The 22,224-nt window shown below is 39.6% G+C and overlaps 1 protein-coding gene across 3 annotated transcripts in view; it reads left to right on the forward strand.

The window, feature by feature from the left end:
- Nucleotides 1–22,224, forward strand: part of LOC120246957 (phospholipid-transporting ATPase IB-like) — a 205,002-nt gene that overhangs the window by 170,220 nt on the left and 12,558 nt on the right. Inside the window, exons 32-35 of one of the 3 annotated variants that reach the window (XM_039254618.1) lie at nucleotides 1,871–1,927; nucleotides 4,733–4,840; nucleotides 10,844–10,932; nucleotides 15,077–15,175. In XM_039254618.1, the coding sequence (XP_039110549.1) occupies nucleotides 1,871–1,927; nucleotides 4,733–4,840; nucleotides 10,844–10,932; nucleotides 15,077–15,175 (353 nt within the window). Of the gene's footprint in view, nucleotides 1–1,870; nucleotides 1,928–4,732; nucleotides 4,841–10,843; nucleotides 10,933–15,071; nucleotides 15,176–22,224 lie in introns of those variants that run through there. The other 2 variants (XM_039254624.1, XM_039254633.1) reach the window with 2 other exon arrangements.

Here is a 22,224-nt window from a genome sequence, read left to right on the forward strand (position 1 = left end):
TGGTCTGAAGTGGAAACATATCCCTCTGCATGTTTTTATTTTTCATTTAACAACATATGTTGGAACTACAAAACCACAAGCCATGTTTTTCCTCATGTTTTCTTCTACATAGGAAGCAGTTTATTGGCGTAATGCCTCTTTTCACTTAAGCTAGTTGTCTTTATTATTTCATGGAGGTGGGTATGGCTTTTCACTCTGTATTAGATCTTCCTAAACATCAAATGAGGTTAGGTAGTATTTTCTTATTTATTTGGACCCACACATACAGACCTCCCCACATCTAGACACGCATGCAGGCATACAAACATAAACGACATTCCTTGTTACGATGCCACAGTAAATTGAAATAATGGAATCTCAATCTCCTAAGACAAAAAAAAAAAAAAGGATACATAATAAAGCCAGCAATAACAAGCCACAGCAAAATTAATTCAGCATAGCAACCAAAGAAGTAGATGGGACTATGATCCAGCTTTCCTGACACGCTGTTCCCAGGGCCAGTGAGTTGAAGGAGGTACTAAGCCAAAGGATGAGCACCAAAAGAGGAATGGAGTAAACCCCCAGGGAGGTAGAGTCCACCTGGATGCTTACAGGGAATTAAAGAGGCCAGTGGACCTGAAGCACAGTGCAGACTGTGGGTTGGGCAAGGGAGGTTCAGGATAATGGCAAAGATGAACTTGGAGTGGTGGGCTGGGGCCGGTGCCTTGGCACCTCTAAGGATTTGGAGAAGCTTAGATGGGATGACGGAGACTAGGTGGATGCCGAGCCTGGAGCGACAGAGTGGACGTAAAGTCTGCTTCAAAAGTAGGGTTTGAAACACGCAGTGTATCCCACATCTACTGCGGCACAGGAACCACAGGGTGACAGAATCATACTTAACGAAACACTGAAAGCTTTTTTTTTTTTTTTTTGAGATTAAGAATAAGATGAAACATAAGAAAGTTGCTTGGTATTACCACCTTTCTTCGCCACTGTGGGGGAGTTACGACCCACCACGATAAGACAAAGAGAGGAGCACAAGCCGCTGAAAGAGGGAAACTGGCTTTAAACCATAGATGATACAGGGTGCACACAGAAAATACAAAAGCAGTTCAGATAAAATATTACAATTAATAAAAGAGGTTGGCAGTTTGCTGGATATTGGCCAATATTTAAAAGCCAATTATATTCCAATATATCAGCAATAAACATTTGGAAAATAAAAAGTCTATATACTATTTTACCATTGCATTAAAAATAGGAAAGACATGAATAAATCTAACAAATGATGTCCATGACTTCTGAGGAAAACTGTAAGACTTGAGTGGAGACATTAAGAACATCTAAATGGAGAAATATACCATGCTCGTTATTGGAATACTCAATACTATAAGGAAGTCAGCTGTCCTCAGATTGATTTATAGACTTATTGTAATCCCAATCAAAAGCCCTGGATGCCTGATGCGCTGTTTCTAAAATATGTATATATCCAAATGGCCAAGGATAAGCCAAAATGCTCTTTATGATGATTTCAATCTACCCTGTTCAACTGTGGTTTTTATCCATAGGACTTGGATTTCTAATCAGAAAGAAATCTTCCATTCTATCTATAAAGAATGTAAATATGAGCTTATGATAGAAGCATGATTTTTGTCATACTGTGGAAGGACTTCTAAATATGAAACATTTACTGAAAAGCACTATATTCTCTTCTTAATTAGAAGCTAGCAAAACAGTTAGCAACCTATGGCACCTGAGTTCAATGGACACAGAGAATGAGGGGGCCGGGGGGGGGGGCAGGAGGGGTCAGCGGGGAGTAGGGTACGTGGGCTCTAATGGAAATTTTAATACATTTTCCCACTCTATTTCCCCATTTTATCTCCTTGCACAGTACGTAGTTGTCACTGTTTGTCTGAAAGCTGGTTTAGACACACTATCTTGGAATAAAGTGAGTATTCTTTTGGGTAGTTCCTCAATCCAGTATAGTTGTTTGCATGTTGATTTACTTTTTAAGCTTTAGAAAATAAGCACTTTGTTCTATTCTTCACATTTTACCTTCTTTGGTTTTGCACATTCAAGTGACGATTTAAGCTGGATGGTGGCGTGTTAGCGGTCTAATGTCTTTAAAAATTCCTTTTCCTAGATTACATCTTAAATAGATTCAATTTATCATGCTGAGATCCTTAATTCATTATTATTATCAAAGTACAGAACTATAATAGAAAATTTAGCAAATACAGAAAAGGAGGAAATAAAAATTGCCCATACCGTTCAATGTCAATGACATGGACATTTTGGTTTCTATTTTTTCAGTCTTTGTTTTATGTGTGCTTGTTTGTTGTTCATAAAAATAGAATTCTAAAACCTAATAGTTTTATAATTTACCTTTTTTCACTTACTACTAGATCTTTAACATTTTTCCCTCTCTTTAATATTTATGCCTCATTTAATGACTGTGTGATATTTTATCACTTGGGTAGTTATTATTTATATTGTTTTTAGAATTGTTTTAACTTCTGTTACTATAAATGATATACAATCAGAACTGTTATGAACACAGATGTACTTGTGTGTTATATACAGACAGGAGTAATGATTTCCCTAGGATATTATTAAAAGTGGAACTTCAGGGAACTGATCAGTAATTTAAGTGAATCTGTATGTATGTACATATACACCCCTAAATAAGTTGTTTTCCAAGCTGCACTCAAAAGTTCATGAGAGAAACTGAATTTTAGCCAGTCTGTCACCTTAGGAGAGCTAAGATTCCGTAGCATATCATGTATTTCTTCCCCAATGTCATCAACACAGAGTGTTCTCACTGCTACCGTCCCCAACTGAACATCAGCACCAAGGGGGGACTGAGCGTCCTGAACAAAACGATTTTATTAGCAATTCATAAGGCACACCGATTGTAAATGGCTTATACTTCATCAGTGTAGCATAAACAAACAATTATTTTCTATTCTAATTGTTATTAAATTCCCTTCAGTGTGAATGTTTCTTACATCCCTGATGACTTACACGATCTGCATATGGTGAACCTCATTTATGAATAAGGCATCATTTCCAGGCCAAAGCAGGCTTAACAAAACACAGGGGTCTCTCCTGGCCTGCGAGCTACCAGGCTGCTGCCCTCCAGCTCACATGTCGGTTAGGAAGGAGCCGGACAATTAGTGCAGGAAAGAAAAGGACCACAGGCTCCTCTGGCCCGTGGGGAGAGCGGGGGAGGGAGCCCGTGCTTCTGGAAGCTTGGTGGGGAGGGATTCTGCAGAGATGGGCTGGGGCGGAGAGATAACAAAATGTATCTTAGAGGGGCGCCTGGGTGGCTTAGTCGGTTAAGCGTCCGACTTTCGCTCAGGTCATGACCTCGCGGTTTGTGGGTTCGAGCCCCGCGTCGGGCTCTATGCTGACTGCCAGCTCAGAGCCTGGAGCCTGTTTCAGTCTGTGACTCCCTCTCTCTCTCTGACCCTCCCCTGCTCACGCTGTCTCTCTCTCTCTCTCTCCTAGAAATAAATAAAGCATTAAAAAAAATTAAGAAAAATGTATCTTAGAGCAGCAGTGGTGGCTGACTGCTACCCCCAAGGGGATGGTCCCAACAGAAACCCACCAGGGATCTAAGCCCCACAGAAGGCCTCCCTTTGCGGCCTGTATTTCTGCCGACTGACTGTAAGGGAACAGGTTACATGAAACTGCACTGAAGGATTTGAAAAGGTTAAGCTCAGTGTCTTGAACCGATTCTCTTCTCCATCGTCTCCTACATGATCACAAGAGAGAAATCCTTTAAGAGATTATTTCCAAAGAGTTTTAAAAACCGCCTTTGAAAATGACTGATAAATAACAAATACTCTAATATTGGCATATGGGTATTTTTCCCCGCCATATTTTTGTTGCTTAGATAGGATTAAGTAATGAGCAGCACCTACTAGGATGAGAGCACTTGAACCCTTCAGAAATGATTTCATCTAGTGAGTCACTGATCTATGCATAGATGATAACTCTGAGGTACCCAGAACGACCCAGCTCAGGTCTCATACTCCTTGTCCCTCTGCTAACACAAATCATACAAGGCAAGTGGATCAGATCAGCAGACGGACCTACCTTCTTAGCATTTACCACTAGGGATTTGGCAGTTTCCAGCCCCAGGCACGGACAGTGATCCTTCAGCCAATATTACCTTGATCTGAGTGGCACAGGTACTTGATATGCACAGAAAACTCTCCAGTTTTTTTTTTAATATTTTTATTTATTTCCAGGAGAGAGAGAGAGAGACAGCGTGATCAGGGGAGGGTCAGAGAGAGAGGGAGATACAGACTGAAACAGGCTCCAGGCTCTGAGCTGGCAGTCAGCACAGAGCCCGACGCGGGGCTCGAACCCACGAACCGTGAGATCATGACCTAAGCGAAAGTCGGACGCTTAACCGACTAAGCCACCCAGGCGCCCTGAAAACCCTCCAGTTTTAATCAGTCAGTCGAAGAATCACAACTTCTGCTATTTTCCCCAGAATTATTCCCGAAGAACAGGTATGATAGGGTCAAATTTTTAGCCCTCTTAAGGATTTCTGTTCAAACTGTATTCTGAGAAGGACATTAGAAAGGAGAGCTCAAGTGTCAAGAAATCGACAGATTATCATTTTCTTCATGTGAGAACATATGGCCTGGGCAAATGATTTGGTCAGTTGATAGAGTTAAATAATTTTTTCCTTTTAAATGCAAAAGGCTGAAGTGTCTTTGTAATATTTTTCTTTCTACAGTTTAATCATTTGGCAATCTGGGGAAGCATAGTTATATGGCTGGTGTTTTTTGCAATTTACTCTTTCTTATGGCCCACAATTCCTCTTGCTCCTGAAATGAGAGGACAGGTTAGTTTTATTAGCTGTAAGTGGTAAGTATGCATTACATTCCTCATGAACACTTATGTTTATTCATAATAAAAGTTTGGTATCTACTTTCAAGATAATTTGGAAATAAAAGATGCAATTAATACAATTTAGAAACAGTTGGTGATTCAACTAAAGTCCAGTTGAAGTTTTAGTTATAATATTGTTTTATCTAAAGTCTCATTGCTTTAGACTTCAAAATTACTTAGCTGTTTCCAAAATTGTTATCTTTTGTGCATAACTGATAAAAGCTATAATTACTTCAGAATCATCTAAAATAGCTAATATTGTAATTATATTTTTCATGTTAATGTGCCATATGCTTTATTAGGTTCTTGTTATATGGTATGTATGGCGACTAAGAAAACATTTTTATTTGAAATATAGAGACAGAAAGCAGATCAGTGGTTAACTGGAGACAGAGGTGGTGGGTGGTAAATGGCAGGGAAGGGCAGGAAGGAGTGGTTACATTGCAGAATAAAGAGACTTCTGGGGGTGCTAGATATATTCTTCATTGTGTTAATGAGCTCATGGATATAATGCATGTCAAACGTATCAAATTGTTCACTTTCAATATTGTTCAGTTTATTCTAAGTCAATTGTGCCTCGATAAAGCTGTTAACATGAGAAAACAGTTGAATGAGCCTTAATTCATGAGTGTGGTGAAAGAAGCGTTGTAGTGAGGGGTGGTGGTAAGCTGGTTTTGTTCCCATTTTAAGAGAGAATATTTATATTGTCATCAATTCTGTGTTAAAATTGAGAATTTTAATGAAAAACTGAGAACTTTTACGCTGAGATCAGGAACGAGACAAGGATATCCACTCTCACCACTTCTTTTCAACAGAGCACTAGACGTCCTAGCCACAGCAATCAGACAAGAAAAAGAAAGAAAAGACACTCAAATTGCTAAGAAAGAAGTAAAACTATCACTATTTGCAGACGACGTAATACTAGATGTAGAAAACCCTGAAGACGTCACCAAAAAAAAGAAATTACTGTAACTTATAAGTAAATTCAGTAAGGTCACAGAATACAAAGTCAATATACAGAAATCCATTGCATTCTATACATTAATAATGAAGTAGCAGAAAGAGAATTTAAGAAAACAATCCATTTACAACTGCACCAAAAATAATAAAATACCTAGGAATAAACGTAACCAAGGAGGTGACAGACCTGTACTCTGAAAACTATAAAACACTGATGAAAGAAACTGAAGTTAACAAACAGATGGGAAGATATTCCACGCTCATCAATTGGGAGACTATTGTCCAAATGTCTATACTACCCAAAGCAATGTACACATTTAATGCAATCCCTATCAAAATGCCAACAGCATTTTTCACAGAAATAGAACAGAGAGTCCTTGAATTTGAGCGGGACCACAAAAGACACCAAATAGCCAAAGCAATCTTGAGAAAGAAGAAGAAAACTAGAGGTAACACAATCCCCTATTTCAAGGTATATTACAAATCTGTAGTAAACAAAACAGTATGGTACTGACACAAAAACAGACACATAGATCAAAGGAACAGAGAACCCAGAAATAAACCCATTATTATATGATCAGTTAATCTTCAAGTATATGCAATAGGAAAGACATTCTCTTCAACAAACGGTGTTGGGAAAAGTGGACAGCTAGATACAAAAGAATGAAACTGGACCACTTTCTTACACCCTACACAAAAATAAACTGAGATTGATAATTTTAAATTTTGTATTTTTTGAATGTTTTAAGCCTAAATTGAATGTTAAGATAAGGAATATGCAGCTTGTTGTTTAGATATTAAATGAAATATTATTCTTTTTACTTGTTCCTCAGTTCTTTAAAAATCCTTTCCCTAATGCACCTTTCCTGCATACACATCTAGAAAAAAGCTATTCTCCACTGAGAGAGCCATTCATTTATCCTGGGCTTGAGCTCCCTGTTTCTGGGCCCAGGGTGTTAAGGATGCGTATTTTTTCAGTTCTTAAATATACTCCAATCTAGAGAGTGAAAACGAACTCCTTGACGCTTGTAGCAAAGACATATTGAATTTCTTCCTTTCCTTTGATTATTAATTCTATTCATAAATCACCTCTTTACCCTTGGTAGAACTGCCAAGATTGCGAGCAAAAACAAAGTGTTTACATACAGAAGATCTATTGATTCTCATCACACACGCTTCACAGAAAAGGGTTTCAACCCTGATTTTGGCATGGCATGCGGGGAATCTATTTGCCAAACTGGTAAAAAAACAAAAACGAAAACAAAACCCTCCTTGCAAATAACTCCATTTGTGCTGAAGTCACCTGGTTTGATTACTTTTGTTATACCTATAAAAGCCAAGAGTCACATCCAGATGGCCAACAGACACAGGAAAAGATACTCAACATTACTCATCATCAGGGAAACACAGATCAAAACCACAAAGAGGTATCACCTCACACCTGTCAGAATAGCTAGTATCAAACACACAGGAAATGACACGTGTTGGTGAGGATGTGGTGAAGAGAGAACTGCTGTGCACTGTGGATGGGAATGTAAACTGGTGCAGCCACTGTGAAAAACGCTATGGAGGGTCCTCAAAAAATTAAAAGTAACAATACCCTATGATCCCATAATTCCACTACTGGGTATTTACCCAAATAAAAAAATACTAATTCAAAAAGGTATATGCACCCCTGTATTTACTACAGCATTATTTACAATAGCATTGATATGAAAGCAACCCAGGTATCCACAGATAGAGGAATAGACAAAGAAGATGTAGTATGTACACAAACACACACAGAGAGGAGTATTAGTCATAAAAATAATGAGTTCTTGCCATTTATGAGATTGTAGATGGACTTAAAAGGTATTATGCTAAGTGAAATAAGCCAGAGAAAGTGACGGTTTACTTCTTCCTTACCAATTTGGATGCCTTTTATTTCTTTTTTTTGTTTGACTGCTGCAGTTAGGACTCCCAGTACTGTATTGAATAAAAGTGGTGAAAATGGACATCCTTGTCATGTTACTGATCTTAGAGGAAAAGCTCTCAGTTTTGTACCATTGCATATAATGTTAACTGTGGATTTTTTGTATATGGCCTTAATTATGTTGAGCTGTGTTCCCTCTAAAGTCATTTTCTTGAGAGTTTTTATTGTGAATGGATGTTGCATTTTGCCAAGTGCTCTTCTGCATCTCTTGAGATGACTGTATAACTTTTACCCTCTCTCTTGTTAATCTGGTGTATCCACATTGATTGACAGGCCCCTCAGCAATGCAGAGACTAAACCATGCCCATCGTGCCGATAGCAGGCAAAGGAGGTCATTGCAGCCAGCGGGGCTAAAGGCAAATGTGGCTCAGCCACAACGGTAGGGTGCAGGCAGTCCACACAGGAGATACTTCTGGAACACCTAGCTCTGGTGACCCAGGAGCACTGTGCTACAAGGGCCCACACGACCACTACTTCCAAGACCAGGAGATACAGCTGACCTCAAAGTTAGACAAAATGAGGATACAGAAGAATATGTACCAAACAAAAGAACAGGACAAAGTTACAGCGAAAGATCTAAATGAAACTGAAATAAGCAATATGCCTGATAATGAATTCAAAGTGTAATGTTCATAATAAAGACTAGAGCAAAAATAAATGAAACACAGACCAAAAATAGAAAAGATCAATGAAGCCAGGGGTTTGTTTCTTTGAAAAGATAAACAACAATGATAAACCAGATTCATCTAGAAAATAAGAGAGAGGACTCAAGTAAATAAAATCAGAAGTAAAGAATGAGAAATAACAACTGACACCACAGGAATACATAGGATTATAAGAGACTAATATAAAAATTATATGCCAATGAACTGGACATCCTAGAAGAAATTGATAAATCCTAGAAACATACAATCTTCCAAAACTGAATAAGAAATAAAAAGGAAAAGAAAATTTGAGCAGATGAATTACTAAGTAATGAAATTGAGCTGATAATCAAAAAAACTCCCAACAAACAAAAGTCTGGGAACAGATAGCTTCACAAGCGAATTCTACCACACATTTAAACAAGAGTTAATATTATTCTTCTCACACTTCTAAAAAAGGAAGGAAGACCTCCAAATTCATTCTATTAAGGCCAGCATTACCCTGATACCAAAACCAGACAGACACTACAAAAAAAGAGAACTATAGGTTCAAGATCTCTGATAAACATAGATCAAAAATCTTCAACAAAATATTAGCAAACCAAATTCAACAATGCATTAAAAAAATAATTCATCAAAGTCAAGTAGGATTTATTCTAGAGTGATTTCCCTTTTGACTTCTTTGACTCATTGGTTACACAGTAGTGTGCTGTTTAACTTCCACGTATTTGTGACTTTATCCAGTTTTCCTCCTAGTATTGATTTCTAATTAAATACAATTATGATCAGGGAAAAATACTTTATATTATTTCAATGTTCTTAAATTTGTTAAGGCTTGCTATGTGGCCCAACATGTAATCTAACCTGGAGAATGTTCTGTGTGCACTGGAGAATGTGTATTCTGGTGCTGTTGGATGGAATGTTCTGAATAGGTCTATGAGGTCCATTCTGTCTATAATGTTATTGAGGTCAGCTGTTTCCTTATTGATTTTCTGTCCAAATGATCTATCCATTGTTGAAAGTGGGGAAATTCAATTCCCTACTATTATTATATTGCTGTGAATTTACCCCTTCAGTTTTGTTAATATCTGGTTTAAATATTTAGGTACTCCCATGTCAGGTGCAAATAAACTTACAATTCTTATATCCTCTTAATGAATTGACATCCATTATACTATATAATGACCATCTTTGTCTCTTATGACTGATTTGGCCTGAATGTCTATTTTACCTAATATTAGTATAACCACTCCTGCTCTTTTGGTTACCATTTACTTGTAATACCTTTTTCAATCCCCTTACTTTTGCCTATGTGTCCCTAAAGCTGAACTGAGTCTCTTATCAGCAGCATATTGCTGGGTCTTTTTTATTTTTCCAGTCACTCTGTGTCTTTTGATTGGAGATTTTAATCCATTTACATTTAGAGTAATTACTGACTGGTAAGGACTTACCATAGCCACTTCAATAAAATGTATTATTGTCACAGGTCCTAAAGATAAATCACAGCATGCCACATGGGAAGGAGACCAGGGTGGTCAGGAGGAGAAACACGGGAGCTGGGGAGTGCTTAAGCCTTGCCTTTATTGGGGCTTCCATGCAAAAGGCAACGCAGAACAGGGTGAAGAGCCCAGGAATGGCTAGTTTAAATGACTTTTGCAGGCTTTGTGCTATAGGGATGGTTTCTAGTTGCCTGGCACCTGGTTCTGGAATGATTCTGGCAGAGGAATATTCCTCCTGGGGTGTATGGGCCAGATAAAGGAGATAGGGCTGTGGATTAGTTTGCAGATCAAAGGCAACCTCCCTGCTGAGATCTTACTATCTCTAAGAACTGACTGGCTCTCGGAGGAAGGTTTTATGTTAAGATGGTGAAACATCAGAATATAGAGAAAATTAAAAAAAAAAAAAAAAAAGAATATAGAGAAAATTTTAAAAATATATAATACAGAGCCTTGCCCAGTCTCAAAATCAGTACAGTCTTGACTGAACTAAAGTGATCAGTTAGCTACCAATTAATCAGGTAGAGGGAAGAGTGATTTTTGGCGGGGGACTATACTGGCACAACTGTCTGGAAGTTAAGTACAGTTTTGTTGCTAGGTAATATAAGGCTGAACCGCTCTTGCATTCCTGAGATAAACCTTATTTGATCAAAATATTTATTTGGTTGATTGTTTATAGAATATACTATTAAGTTAGCCAATACTCTATTTAGGTTTTATGTACTTAACATTGATTTAGTAGTCTAGACTCCTGTGACTATATCCATACCTGCATACCCAGGTTTTTGTGGAGGAAAAGGGAAACTGAAAGTTGCATTTGGTACTCAATACTGACAAACTGAAAGACTCCTCTTTAAATACTCTTTATTTCTACTTATTTGCAGATCAGTATGGCCCTGGTTTGTCCACACTTCTGGCTGGGTTTCTTCATAGTCCCCATTATGTGCCTGATTCTAAATCTATTATGGACATCGTAAGTTAAAAAATAAGGTAGTAACCAAAAAATAGATTGTCATGGTTGATTTTTCTTTTCCAATTATATGCTTTTCAAATTAAGTTAAATTTGAAAATTTGCCACTTCTTGAATATTAAAAGTCAGAAGAAGTAAATGTCTTCTGCCTTTTACTGTAGATTCCCCAGCAACCAATTTGGGGGGGAGGGGAAGATGGCATCGAAATGCACAAGAGGTAACTTGGGTAGTGAATTACCCAGTTCAGGATTTTTCCTGAAAGGTCATCCACTTACTCTTTAGAAGTGGGACTTATATATCTTCTATCCACTTTAGAGGAACCAAAACCTGATACCAGACGATCACAGATTAAAAACTAATAATAAGATAAGAAATAGGAGGGAGATGTTCAAATTAGAAAGACATTCTTCACTTTTTAAAAACATATGAGGGGCGCCTGGGTGGTTCAGTCGGTTAAGTGTCTGACTTCAGGTCAGGTCATCATCTCACGGTTCGTGGGTTCGAGCCCCGCGACGGGCTCTGTGCTGACAGCTCAGAGCCTGGAGCCTGTTTCAGATTCTGTGTCTCCCTCTCTCTCTGCCTCTCCCCTGCTCATGCTGTCTCTCTCTCTCTCTCTTTCTCTCTCTCTCAGAAATAAATAAAACATTAAAAAAAAACAACCAAAAAAAATAACCAAAAAACCTGGAAACATACCATTTTCCATTTTGGGGGCACCTCCCATCTGAGGGCTACAGCATGCACTGCCCCCAGCGGCATCGACTCAGTACCGAAGTGTTCCTACTAGCAGAGCCGGGGCTGCTATGGAGATAGACACCTGAACTGAACTAAGATACAGTGAAGGCTCCCAATTTAAAGTAACCATTTCAGGGGCGCCTGGAGGGCTCAGTCAGCTAAGCATCCAACTCTTGATTTTGGCTCAGGTCGTGATCTCACAGTTGGTGAGATTGAGCCCCACGTCTGCACTCTGGTACCAGTACAGAGCCTGCTTGGAATGCTCTCTCTCTCTCACTCTCTCTCAAATAAATAAACAAACATTAAAAACATTCTTCAGAATGAGCATTTCATATCTAAGCAAGGGCACTCATTTCCCCAGTGTAATATGTATTGGTCCTATTTCATTCTATACTTTCTTTCGCTTACAGAATGCAATTTTTATCACATTGCTTATGTTCCATTTCTGAGCATCAGTATTTCTATTAAGTGGGATGAGATTCTTTCTGGAAAGAAAGAAAAACTTTCTATTAAGTACTTGATCTAGGGAAATTTTAAACAACTACATTTTAATGTGCCGTATATTGCTCCTAATTATTCCAGACTGTATCCTAATCCACATCCTAGCCACAAGGTTCTCGATTTAACTTCAGAAATAATTGCTGAGGAACAAAGTAATCAATTGGGCACATTGTGCTGTCACATAGAAGATGAAGAATGTGCCTGATGTTGACAGTGCACAGGCATGTCTTCCATGTCAAGGCCGCTGTAAAATGCTGCCACTAAAGCCACAGGACTCAGAGGAGCAGCTCCTCTGGCTCTGTTTTGTGTTTAACCTCAACCATACCTATTTCCTTTACTAGTCTACTTATGTGTCCTGCTTATAAAATATTCTGTGATCCAGAACGATTTCAAAATCTTGGTACAGGGGCGCCTGGGTGGCTCAGTCGACTGAGCGTCGGGCTTCGGCTCAGGTCATGATCTCACAGTTTGTGGGTTGGAGCCCCACGTCAGGCTCTGTGCTGACAGCTCGGAGCCTGGCGCCTGCTTCTGACTCTGTGAGTCCCTCTCTCTCTCTGCCCCTCCCCCATTCGTGCTCTGTTTCTCTCTGTCTCAATAATAAACATTTAAAAAAATCTTGGTACAAATGGGGCGCCTAGATGGCTCACTTGGTTAAGCATCTGACTCTTGATTTCAGCTCAGCTCATGATGTCACGGTTGGTGAGATAAGCCCTGTGTGGACTCTGCTTTGGGGGTGCAGAGCCTGCTTGGGATTCTCTCCCCCTCTCTCTTTCTGCCCCTCCCCTTGCTTGTGTTCTCTCTCTCTCTCTCTCTCTCAAAATAAATAAATGAACATTTAAAAAAAGTTTTAAAATTCTTAGCATTGGGGTGCCTGGGTGGCTCAGTCGGTTAAGCATCCGACTTCGGCTCAGGTCATGATCTCACAGTTCGTGGGTTCGAGTCCTGCGTTGGGCTCTGTGCTGACAGCTCAGAGCCTGGAGCCTGCTTCTCTGATTCTGTATCTCCTTCTCTCTTTGACCCTCCCCTGCTCACACTGCCTCTCTCTTCCTCTCTCTCTCTCAGAAAAAATAAAACATTAAAAAAAATGATTTTTAAATTCTTGGCATAATCCCAGGAAGATACTTACATGAAAATTAAGTAAAAATGTGAAATAATCCAAATATACATGTGATTTGGATTTTAAAAGACTGTATACACTACTAACACACTCTCTTTGACTTACACAGCACAAAATCCAAAGCAGGCTCCAGGCTCCGAGCCAGCAGCACAGAGCCAGACACAGGACTAGAACTCAGGAACCGGAAGACCATGGCCTGAGCCGAAGTCGGGGCTTAACCCACTGGCCCACCTGCTTGTTAATGCTTTTATAACGCAATTTTAATGTACGTGACATCACATTCTTGGCCGTTTTTTGTTCTACAACTTGACCACTGACCTCTCTAATAATCTCTCCCAATCACCCAGTCTTCTGTCTGTCTCAGCCGCCTAAAATCTATGAACCACCAAGTCTTACTACCCGCCTACGCTTTGCACCTTTTTGTTGTACTTGTCTGGGGATGTCAGAAGCCCGTTAGCTTTCCTCTGTGTCACTTCTGAGCACCTGCCAGACCCCTAGCAAGGCCACAGATGGCCCGCCCAGCCCCGTCCCTCCCCTCCCTCAGAGCATGCTCACTATGCCCTTCCCACTGCAGGAGCTTCCTGTAGGGGTTTCCTCTGTCCAGAACACTCTCCCACAGCCTCCGGCATTAGCTGGCTTCTCGTGTAGTCCAGCTCAAATGCCACTTCGCCAGAAGAGCCTTCCATAATACCCTTGCCAGGCCTCTACCTCTGCCTCTTTCTGTAATGGCGCCATGTGGAGTCCTTTCCATCACACCTGTTTCCCTCTGACATGGCTCATCAGTTCACTCGTCTGCTGTCTGTCTCTCTGTATACATTGGAAGCGTTATGAAAGTAGAAACAGAGGTGTCTGGATGGCTTACTCGGTTAAGCATCCAACTTTGGCTCAAGTCACAATCTCACAGTTTCTGAGTTCGAGCCCCACATTGGGCTCTGTGCTGACAGCTTGGAGCCTGGAGCCTGCTTCGGATTCTTGTCTCCCTCTCTCTCTCTGCTGCTCCTCCCCTGCTCATGTGCTGTCTCTCTCTCAAAAATAAACAAACATTTTAAAAAATTTAAAAAAAGAGAAAGTAGAAATAATGTCTATTTTTGCTTTGACACCTAATGGTGGCTCAGAAAAATTTAAAGAATACGTGAGTGGATGAATGATGAGGGCATGAATACAGGGACCCTAATGAAAACTGGTTGCCAAGGAAAGGGAGAGCATTGCCTTGTATGTTTCAAGTCAGGTATGCACACCTGTCACCAGGTACTGACAGGACACGCCCACTCTGCCATTAGGGGTGCTATGAGCGGCACAGGACACTCCGGTTGAAGTGGGGCTCGGAGGTAACACAGCTGAAAATGTAAGAATCAAGGTCCTGAACTAGTGACCGTGGTAGAGAAAGTCCTACAGCCTCATGGCTCAGTCCTATGAACCTTCATCCGTCTGGCTAAATTCATGCAGATCGACTACTCCAGGGTCAGGGCCCGCCGTCCATGCTCAGAGTGGCCGTCCGCTAACTGGCACTGCCCAGCTCTGTCCAGCACCCCCTCTGGTAATGCGCCATCGCTGCTAGGAAGGCAAGAGGCGGGGTTCACTTGGAGACTGGGCACAACGCAGTGCCCCTCATCCCCCAGCCTGTGGGCAAGGGACGTCCAGCTACACCTGGTCCCCCAGCCTGTGGGCAAGGGACGTCCAGCTACCCCTCGTCCCCAGCCTGTGGGCAAGGGACGTCCAGCTATCCCACGGGGGTGAAACTGCTGCTTCCACTCTGTAAAGCTCATGGCTTCTTTTCATCCTTCCCGCATAGCACAGGATTACAAACACCTGCAACAGGACGCTCCTGGAAGAGGTTCGTGAGATGGAAAGTGGCAAAGTTCAAGGGCTTCATCTTCCAACAGTGTCTGAGAAGGGGTGAGCCTATTCCCTTTGTCCTGACTTTTGCTGAACACCTGACTTCGTGTTCTTCTTTCCACCCTTCCCTCCCGTGTACTTCCATGCTCACCCTGATCCCGCAAGTGTATTAAGCGCATGTCAACAGGCTTCTTGACCTTCACGCCCCCAGCCATGCCAGCTTCCCCTGAGGTCCTCCTTACAGTGGATGGCAACTTCGTTCTTCCAGTTTCTCAGGCCAAAAGTCTCGAAGTCATTCTCACATCTTCTTTCTCCTATCCCCCCCTCCCCACACACACACATTGTTTCAGAAAATATTATTGTTCCTACTTTGAGAAAAAAAAAAAACACGTGAGAATTTGGTCACTACTCACAACCTGTGCCTTCTTGAAACCGGCCCAGCCCCTATCATCTTTCTCCTGGATTATTGCAGAAGCCTCTTAACAGGTGTCTCTGCTTCTGCACCCCCCCCTCCCCAGAGCAGTCAGAGGGAGGAGGCTGCGGCAGGGTGAATTTGACCATGTCACGCGCTGCTCTCTAACTTCCTGTGACCTCCCCTCTCACTCTCTCACTCAGAGAAAGACAAGATCATTTTAGTGGTTTACAGTGCTGTACACATAGTCCCCGCACACACACACACTCCATTTGACAACCCTGATGGCTTTCTCTTCTAATGTCTGGTCACTAAAAGTTTTTTTTTTTTTGTTTTTTTTAAATGACTCATTTTGGAAAACCATGTTTCCATTTCACCACACATATTTTTAAAGAAAGCTGTATTCTTTTCACAGCCTCCCTTGCTATTGTTCTCACAGATGGTGCCTCAAGCTTATGCATGCTAGCTTTATTTTAACTTCTGGTGGTTGGTGGACAGACACTCAGATCCCAGTGCTGGGCCAAGGAGTCTGCTAATTTCTGCCACTTTCCCTTGCAGATTCTTGCAGAAAGGTTTAGACGTGCAGGGAAAGCAGCTCCTCTCTCTGTGTCCTTCCCCCTAGAGAAAGCTGTGGGTATGGGAGGTCAGGGGAGGGCACAGCCAGAGAAAAGGGCCAGGGCTTCTTCCTGAATGGCTCCCCTTCTCCTGCCGCCTGGGAAGACGACACCGGATTAGGGGGTTTGCTTTCACAGTTTCTGCCTCTTCCCACTGGTGCTGATCTGATGGCCTTGAGTCAAGAGTAGGCCAAATGCTAGGAATTAATGTGTGTTAATATTCTTTATCCCTGTACGTAAGGTATCTCTAGGGAGAGATGAGTTCTAGTTGTCTGACATAACCTGGGTGTTCCCCTGAGTACAAGTCCCACGCTCCTTCTCTCTAATGACAGACTTCTACCCAGGCACTTTCATGAGGCTTGTCCTGGAGTTTTGTTTGAGCCTTCTCTGAATCTGGAATATGTGTACAGGAATTATAAGGCAAAGAATCAGTCTGTATCTGTATTGAATGGCTGCTCTATTTGGAGTACTTTGTTAACCGAGAAGGAAAGGGTCAAAAGCAACTGGTGATGTGACCTGAATAAAGAGGCCCAAACACATTTTTTTTTTAACTTAAGGAGAAGCAAAATTGTAAGTGGGCAAATATAAAATAAATGCATGAGGTGATTAATCAACACCCACATATTTGGCACCGCCTGAGTACTCAGCACTGACAGTACCAAGTGTGGGCATGGATGGAGAGCACGTACAGATCTTAAAAAATGAATCTGGACAACTGGCCATTTCTAATCAGTTTAAAGAAATGCTTATCCCATGTCCCAACAGTTCCATTTCCAGGTATTTACCCAAGAGACTTTAAAGTATGTGTCTACACATCCAGGTGCATGATGCTAACTGATCTCCATCAAGTATAACCCAAAGAAGATTTCACCAACATACGTTATAACAAAACTGTCAAAAATCAAAGACAAAGAATCTTGAAAGCAGCAAAAGGAAAGAAGCTTGTCACGCACAGGGGAATGCCATCAATGGATTTCTCATCATAAACCTTATTGGCCAAGAGAGGGTCGGATCTGTATTCAAAGTGCTGAAGGGAAAGCAGCAACCAGCCAAGAATACTGTATCTAACTGGAACTGAAGGGGAGAGATAAAGAGTTTTCCAGACAAACAAAAGCTACAGGAGTTTATCACCAATGGCCTGGCCTTACAAGAAATGTTGGAGAGACTTCTTTAAGCTGAAACAAGAGGACGCTCATCAGTAACAGCAAACCATGAAAAAGTATAAATCTCGTTGGTAAAGGTAAACCTATAGTGAAATTCAGAATAATCTAATGATGTAAAAGGTGATAGATAAATCAATATGAAGGTTAAAAGGCAAAAGCAGTAAAAAAAATAACTATAATTACAAGCATTTGTTAATAGATACACAAGAAAAAAAAGTAAATTGTGACATCCAAAACAAAGAGTGGTGGGGGAAGTAGAAATGCAGACCTTTAGAATACATTTGAACTTCAGATGTTATCAGGTTAAAATAGACTGTTAAAAACATAAATCATTGTATGTAAGCTTCATGGCTTACGCTGAGCAAAGAACTATAGTAAATACAGACACCAAAAAAAAAAAAAAATACAGAAAAAGGCATCTTACCATATCACTACAGAAAAATCATCAAATCACAAAAGAGAGCAAGAAATAAAAGACAACAGAATTACTAAACAGCCAAGAAACCACAAACAAAATGGCAATTAAATACACATAGGCACAATTTGTTTTATTGTGCTTTGCTTTATTGCACTTCACAGATACTGCTTTCCTTCCTCCCCTTTTTCTTTTTACAAATTGAGGTTTTATGGCAATCCTATGTGCTCAAGTCTGTTGGCACCATTTTTCCAATAGCATTTGCTTACTTCATGTCTCTATGTCACATTTTGGTAATTTGCACAATATTGCAAATATTTTCATTATTATTTAAAATTTTTTGGTGATCTGTCAACAGTGATTATAACTTGATGAATGTTCAGGTGATGGTAAGCATTCAGTAGCAATAAATTAAATGTTTTATTTATTTCTAGGAGAGAGAGAGAGAGACCACGTGAGCAGGGGAGGGTCAGAGAGAGAGGGAGTCACAGACTGAAACAGGCTCCAGTCTCTAAGCTGGCAGTCAGCACAGAGCCTGACGCGGGGCTCGAACTCACAAACCGCGAGATCAGGACCTAAGCGAAAGTCGGACGCTTAACCGACTAAGCCACCCAGGCGCCCCAATAAATTACTTTTGAAGGGGGGACCTGAGTGGCTCAGTTGGTTAAGCAGTAGATTACTTTTTGATTAAGGTATATACATTTTTTAAGGCATAATGCAATAACGCACTTAGACTATAATATAGTATAAACAACTTTTATATGCACTGGGAAAAACAAAAAATCCATTTGACTTGGTTTATTGCAATATTAGCTTTATTGTGGTAGTCTGGAACCAACCTGCAGTACCACTGAGGTATGCCTATACCTATGAGTAATTACTTTAAACATAAATGGACTAAATTATCCAATTAAAAGAAATAGAGTGGCTGAATAGATTTAAAAAACTAGACTCATCTATATGTTGTCTACAGGTGACTCACTTCAGATGTAAGGACTGCGACTGAAGGTGAAGGGATGGAAAATAATATTCTATGCAAATTGAAACCAAAAGAAATCTAGGGTAGCTATATTTAGAAAAAATTGACTTTATTTTATTTAAAAATTTTTTTAAATGTTTATTTTTCAGAGAGAGAGACACGGAGTGAGAGTGAGGGAGGTACAGAGAGAGAGGGAGACACAGAATCCGAAGCAGGCTTCAGGCTCTGAGCTGTCAGCACAGAGCCCAATGTGGGGCTCGAACTCACAAACTGAGAGATCATGACCTGAGCTGAACTCGGACGCTCAACCAACTGAGCCACCCAGGCGCCCCAAAATAGACTTTAAAATAAAAACAAGAGACAAAGAAAGGCATTACATAATGAAAAAAGGGTTAATGCAAAAAAAAGGATATAACATTTGTAAATATTTATGCACCCAACATAGAAGTACTAAATATATAAAGCAAATATTAACAAACCCAAAAGATGAAATAGACAGCAACACTATAATAGTAGGGGACTACTCTAATACCCTACTATTTCATCAGTGGATAGATCTCCTAGACAGAAAATCAACAAGGAAACATTGACCTTAAATGTCTTGTTAGATGAGGGACTTAAAAAATACACATAGAACATTCCATCTCAAAGCAAGAGAATATCCATTCTTCTCAAGTGCATCGAACAACCTCGAAGACAGATCATACATTAAGCTCCCCAAACAAGTCTTAATGTATTTAAGAAGACTGAAATCATATCAGCATCTTTTCCAACCACAATGCTATGAAACTGGAAATCAATTACAAGAAGAAAACTAGAAAATTCACAATTTGTAGAGATTAAACAATATTCTATTAACAAGCAATGGGTCAAAAGAGAAATAAAAAAAGAAATAAAAACACGTCTGAAAACAAATGGAAATGGGAAGACAACATACTAAACTTAAGGGGTGCAGCAAAGGCAACTCTACAGAGGGAAGTTCATTGCAATAATTGACAACGTTAAGATACAAAAGACGTCTCAAACAATCTGACGTTACCCTTTAAGTAACCAGAAAAAGAAGAACTAAGCCTAAACTTAGCAGAAGAAAGGAAATAACACAGGTCAGAGCAGAAATAAATGAAATAGAGATAAAAACACAATAGAAAAGGATCCATTAACAGGGCACTTGTTAGGATGAGCGTTGGGTGTTATATTTAAACCAACTTGACAATAAACTATTTTAGGAAGGAAAACAAAAACAGCTGTGTTTTTCAAAAAACAAACAAACTTTTGGTTGGACTCATGAAGAGAAAAAGAGAGAGAATTCAAATCAGAAATTCTATACCTGAAACTAATATTATGCTGTATGTTAACTAACTGGAATTTAAATAAAAATTTGAGAAAGAAAAAACCCCTGCCTGATTAGTTGCCTTGCCAAGATGAAGAAGCCATATGAAATACACTGTATTATACTGCCATCAGTTCAACTAAATATTTTAATGAATGACTTTATGGTGTTTGTACCCTGATGCCTTTTAAAGTTAAGGTCATGTTGAAAAATAAAAAGAAATTTGAAAAAGAAAAAAGAAAGACATTACAGTTGATACCACAGACATACTGAGGACCATGAAGCACTACTATGATCATACCAACAATTGGACAACTTGGAAGAAATGGGTAAATTTTTTTTTCTTGGTAAATTTTAGAAACAAATACAGTCTACCAAGATGAATCATGAAGAAATAGAAAATATGAACAAACCAATTACCATTAAGAAAACCGAATCAATAATCAAAGACCTCCCAATAAACAAAAGTCCAGGACCAGGCTTCACTGGTAAATTCTACCAACATTAAAAGAAGAACTGATACTAATCCTTACCAAACTCATCCAAAAAACTGAAGAAAAGAGAACATTTTACAAGATCTTCACTACTCTGATACCAAACCAGAGAAGGATAGTACCAGAAACAAAAATTATAGGCCAAGATCCCTGATGAACATACATACAAAATTCTCAACAAAATATCAGCAAACCAAATTCAACAATAATTTAAAAGGATCATACACCATGATCAAGAGGGATTTATTTCAAGGATGCAATAATGGGTCAACAGCAACAAATTAATCAATGTGGTACATCACAGTAACAAAATGAAGGATAAAAACCATATGCTTATCTTAATAAATATAGAGAAAGCACTTGATGAAATTCAACATCCTTTCATGATAAAAACTCTCACCAAATTGGGTATGGGGGAATGTACCTCAACATAATAAAGGCCACAGCTATGACAACGTATGACAAGGTCTCAACATATGACAAGCCCACAGCTAACATACTCAGCAGTGAAAAGCTGAAACCCCTGCCTCCAAGATCAGGAACATGATAAGGAAGCCCACTCCTACCACTTTTATTCAATATAGTATTGTACGTCGTAACCAGAGCAAGAAAGCAAAACAAAAGTAGGGGAGGGAGTTCATTCAGATTGGAAAGGAAGAAGTAAAACTGTCACTATATGCAGATGACATGATATTATATACAGAAAACCTTAAACACTCCATCAAAAAACTGTTGACGTAAATTCAGTAATTTGTATCACGGGATACAAAATCAATATATTAAAATTAGCTGTATTTCTTTTTTAATTTTTATATGTTTATTTACTTTTGAGAGAGAGAGAAAGAGAGAGAGAAAGCATGAGTAGGGGAGTGGCAGAGAGAGACACAGAACCCAAAGAAAGCTCCACACTCTGAGCTGTCAGCACAGAGCCTGATGCGGGGTTCGAACTCAAAAACCACGAGATCATGACTTGAGCCTAAGTCATACACTTAACCAACTGAGCCACCCAGGCATCCCTAATTAGTTGTGTTTCTAAACATGAATAACGGGGTGCCTGGGTGGCTCAATTGGTTAAGCGTCCGACTTTGGCTCAAGTCATGATCTCATGGTTCGTGTGTTCGAGCCCCATGTCAGGCTCTGTGCTGACAGCTAGCTCAGAGCCTAGAGCCTGTCTTTGGATTCTGTATCTCCCTCTATCTATGACACACACACATAGTCTCTCTCTCTCTTTCAAAAATAAATAAAACATTAAAAAATTTAAAAAAATAAACACGAATAACAAACTATCTGAAAGATAAATTAAGAAAGCAATCCCATTCATAATCGTATTAAATAGAGTAATTACATAAAAATAACTAAGAATAAATTTAACCAAGGAGGCAAAGAACTATAAATTGAAAACCGTAAGACACTGATGAAAGAAATGAAGGAGGACACAAACAAATGGAAAAATATTCTATGGTTATGGATTAGAAGAATTAATATTGTTAAAATGTGCATATTACTTAAAGCAAACTACAGATCCAATGCAATCCTTATCAAAATTCCAATGGCATTTTTCACAGTATTAGAACAATCCAAAAATTTGTATGGAATAACAAAAGACCCTGAATAACCATAGCAATCTTGAAAAAGAACAACAAAGCTGGAGGCATCACATTTCTGATTTTAAACTACATTATAAAGCTATAGTAAGCAAAAC

The sequence above is a fragment of the Hyaena hyaena genome, unplaced genomic scaffold (assembly GCF_003009895.1).
Source record: "Hyaena hyaena isolate Hyena2069 unplaced genomic scaffold, ASM300989v1 scaffold_11, whole genome shotgun sequence".
NCBI lineage: Eukaryota > Metazoa > Chordata > Mammalia > Carnivora > Hyaenidae > Hyaena > Hyaena hyaena.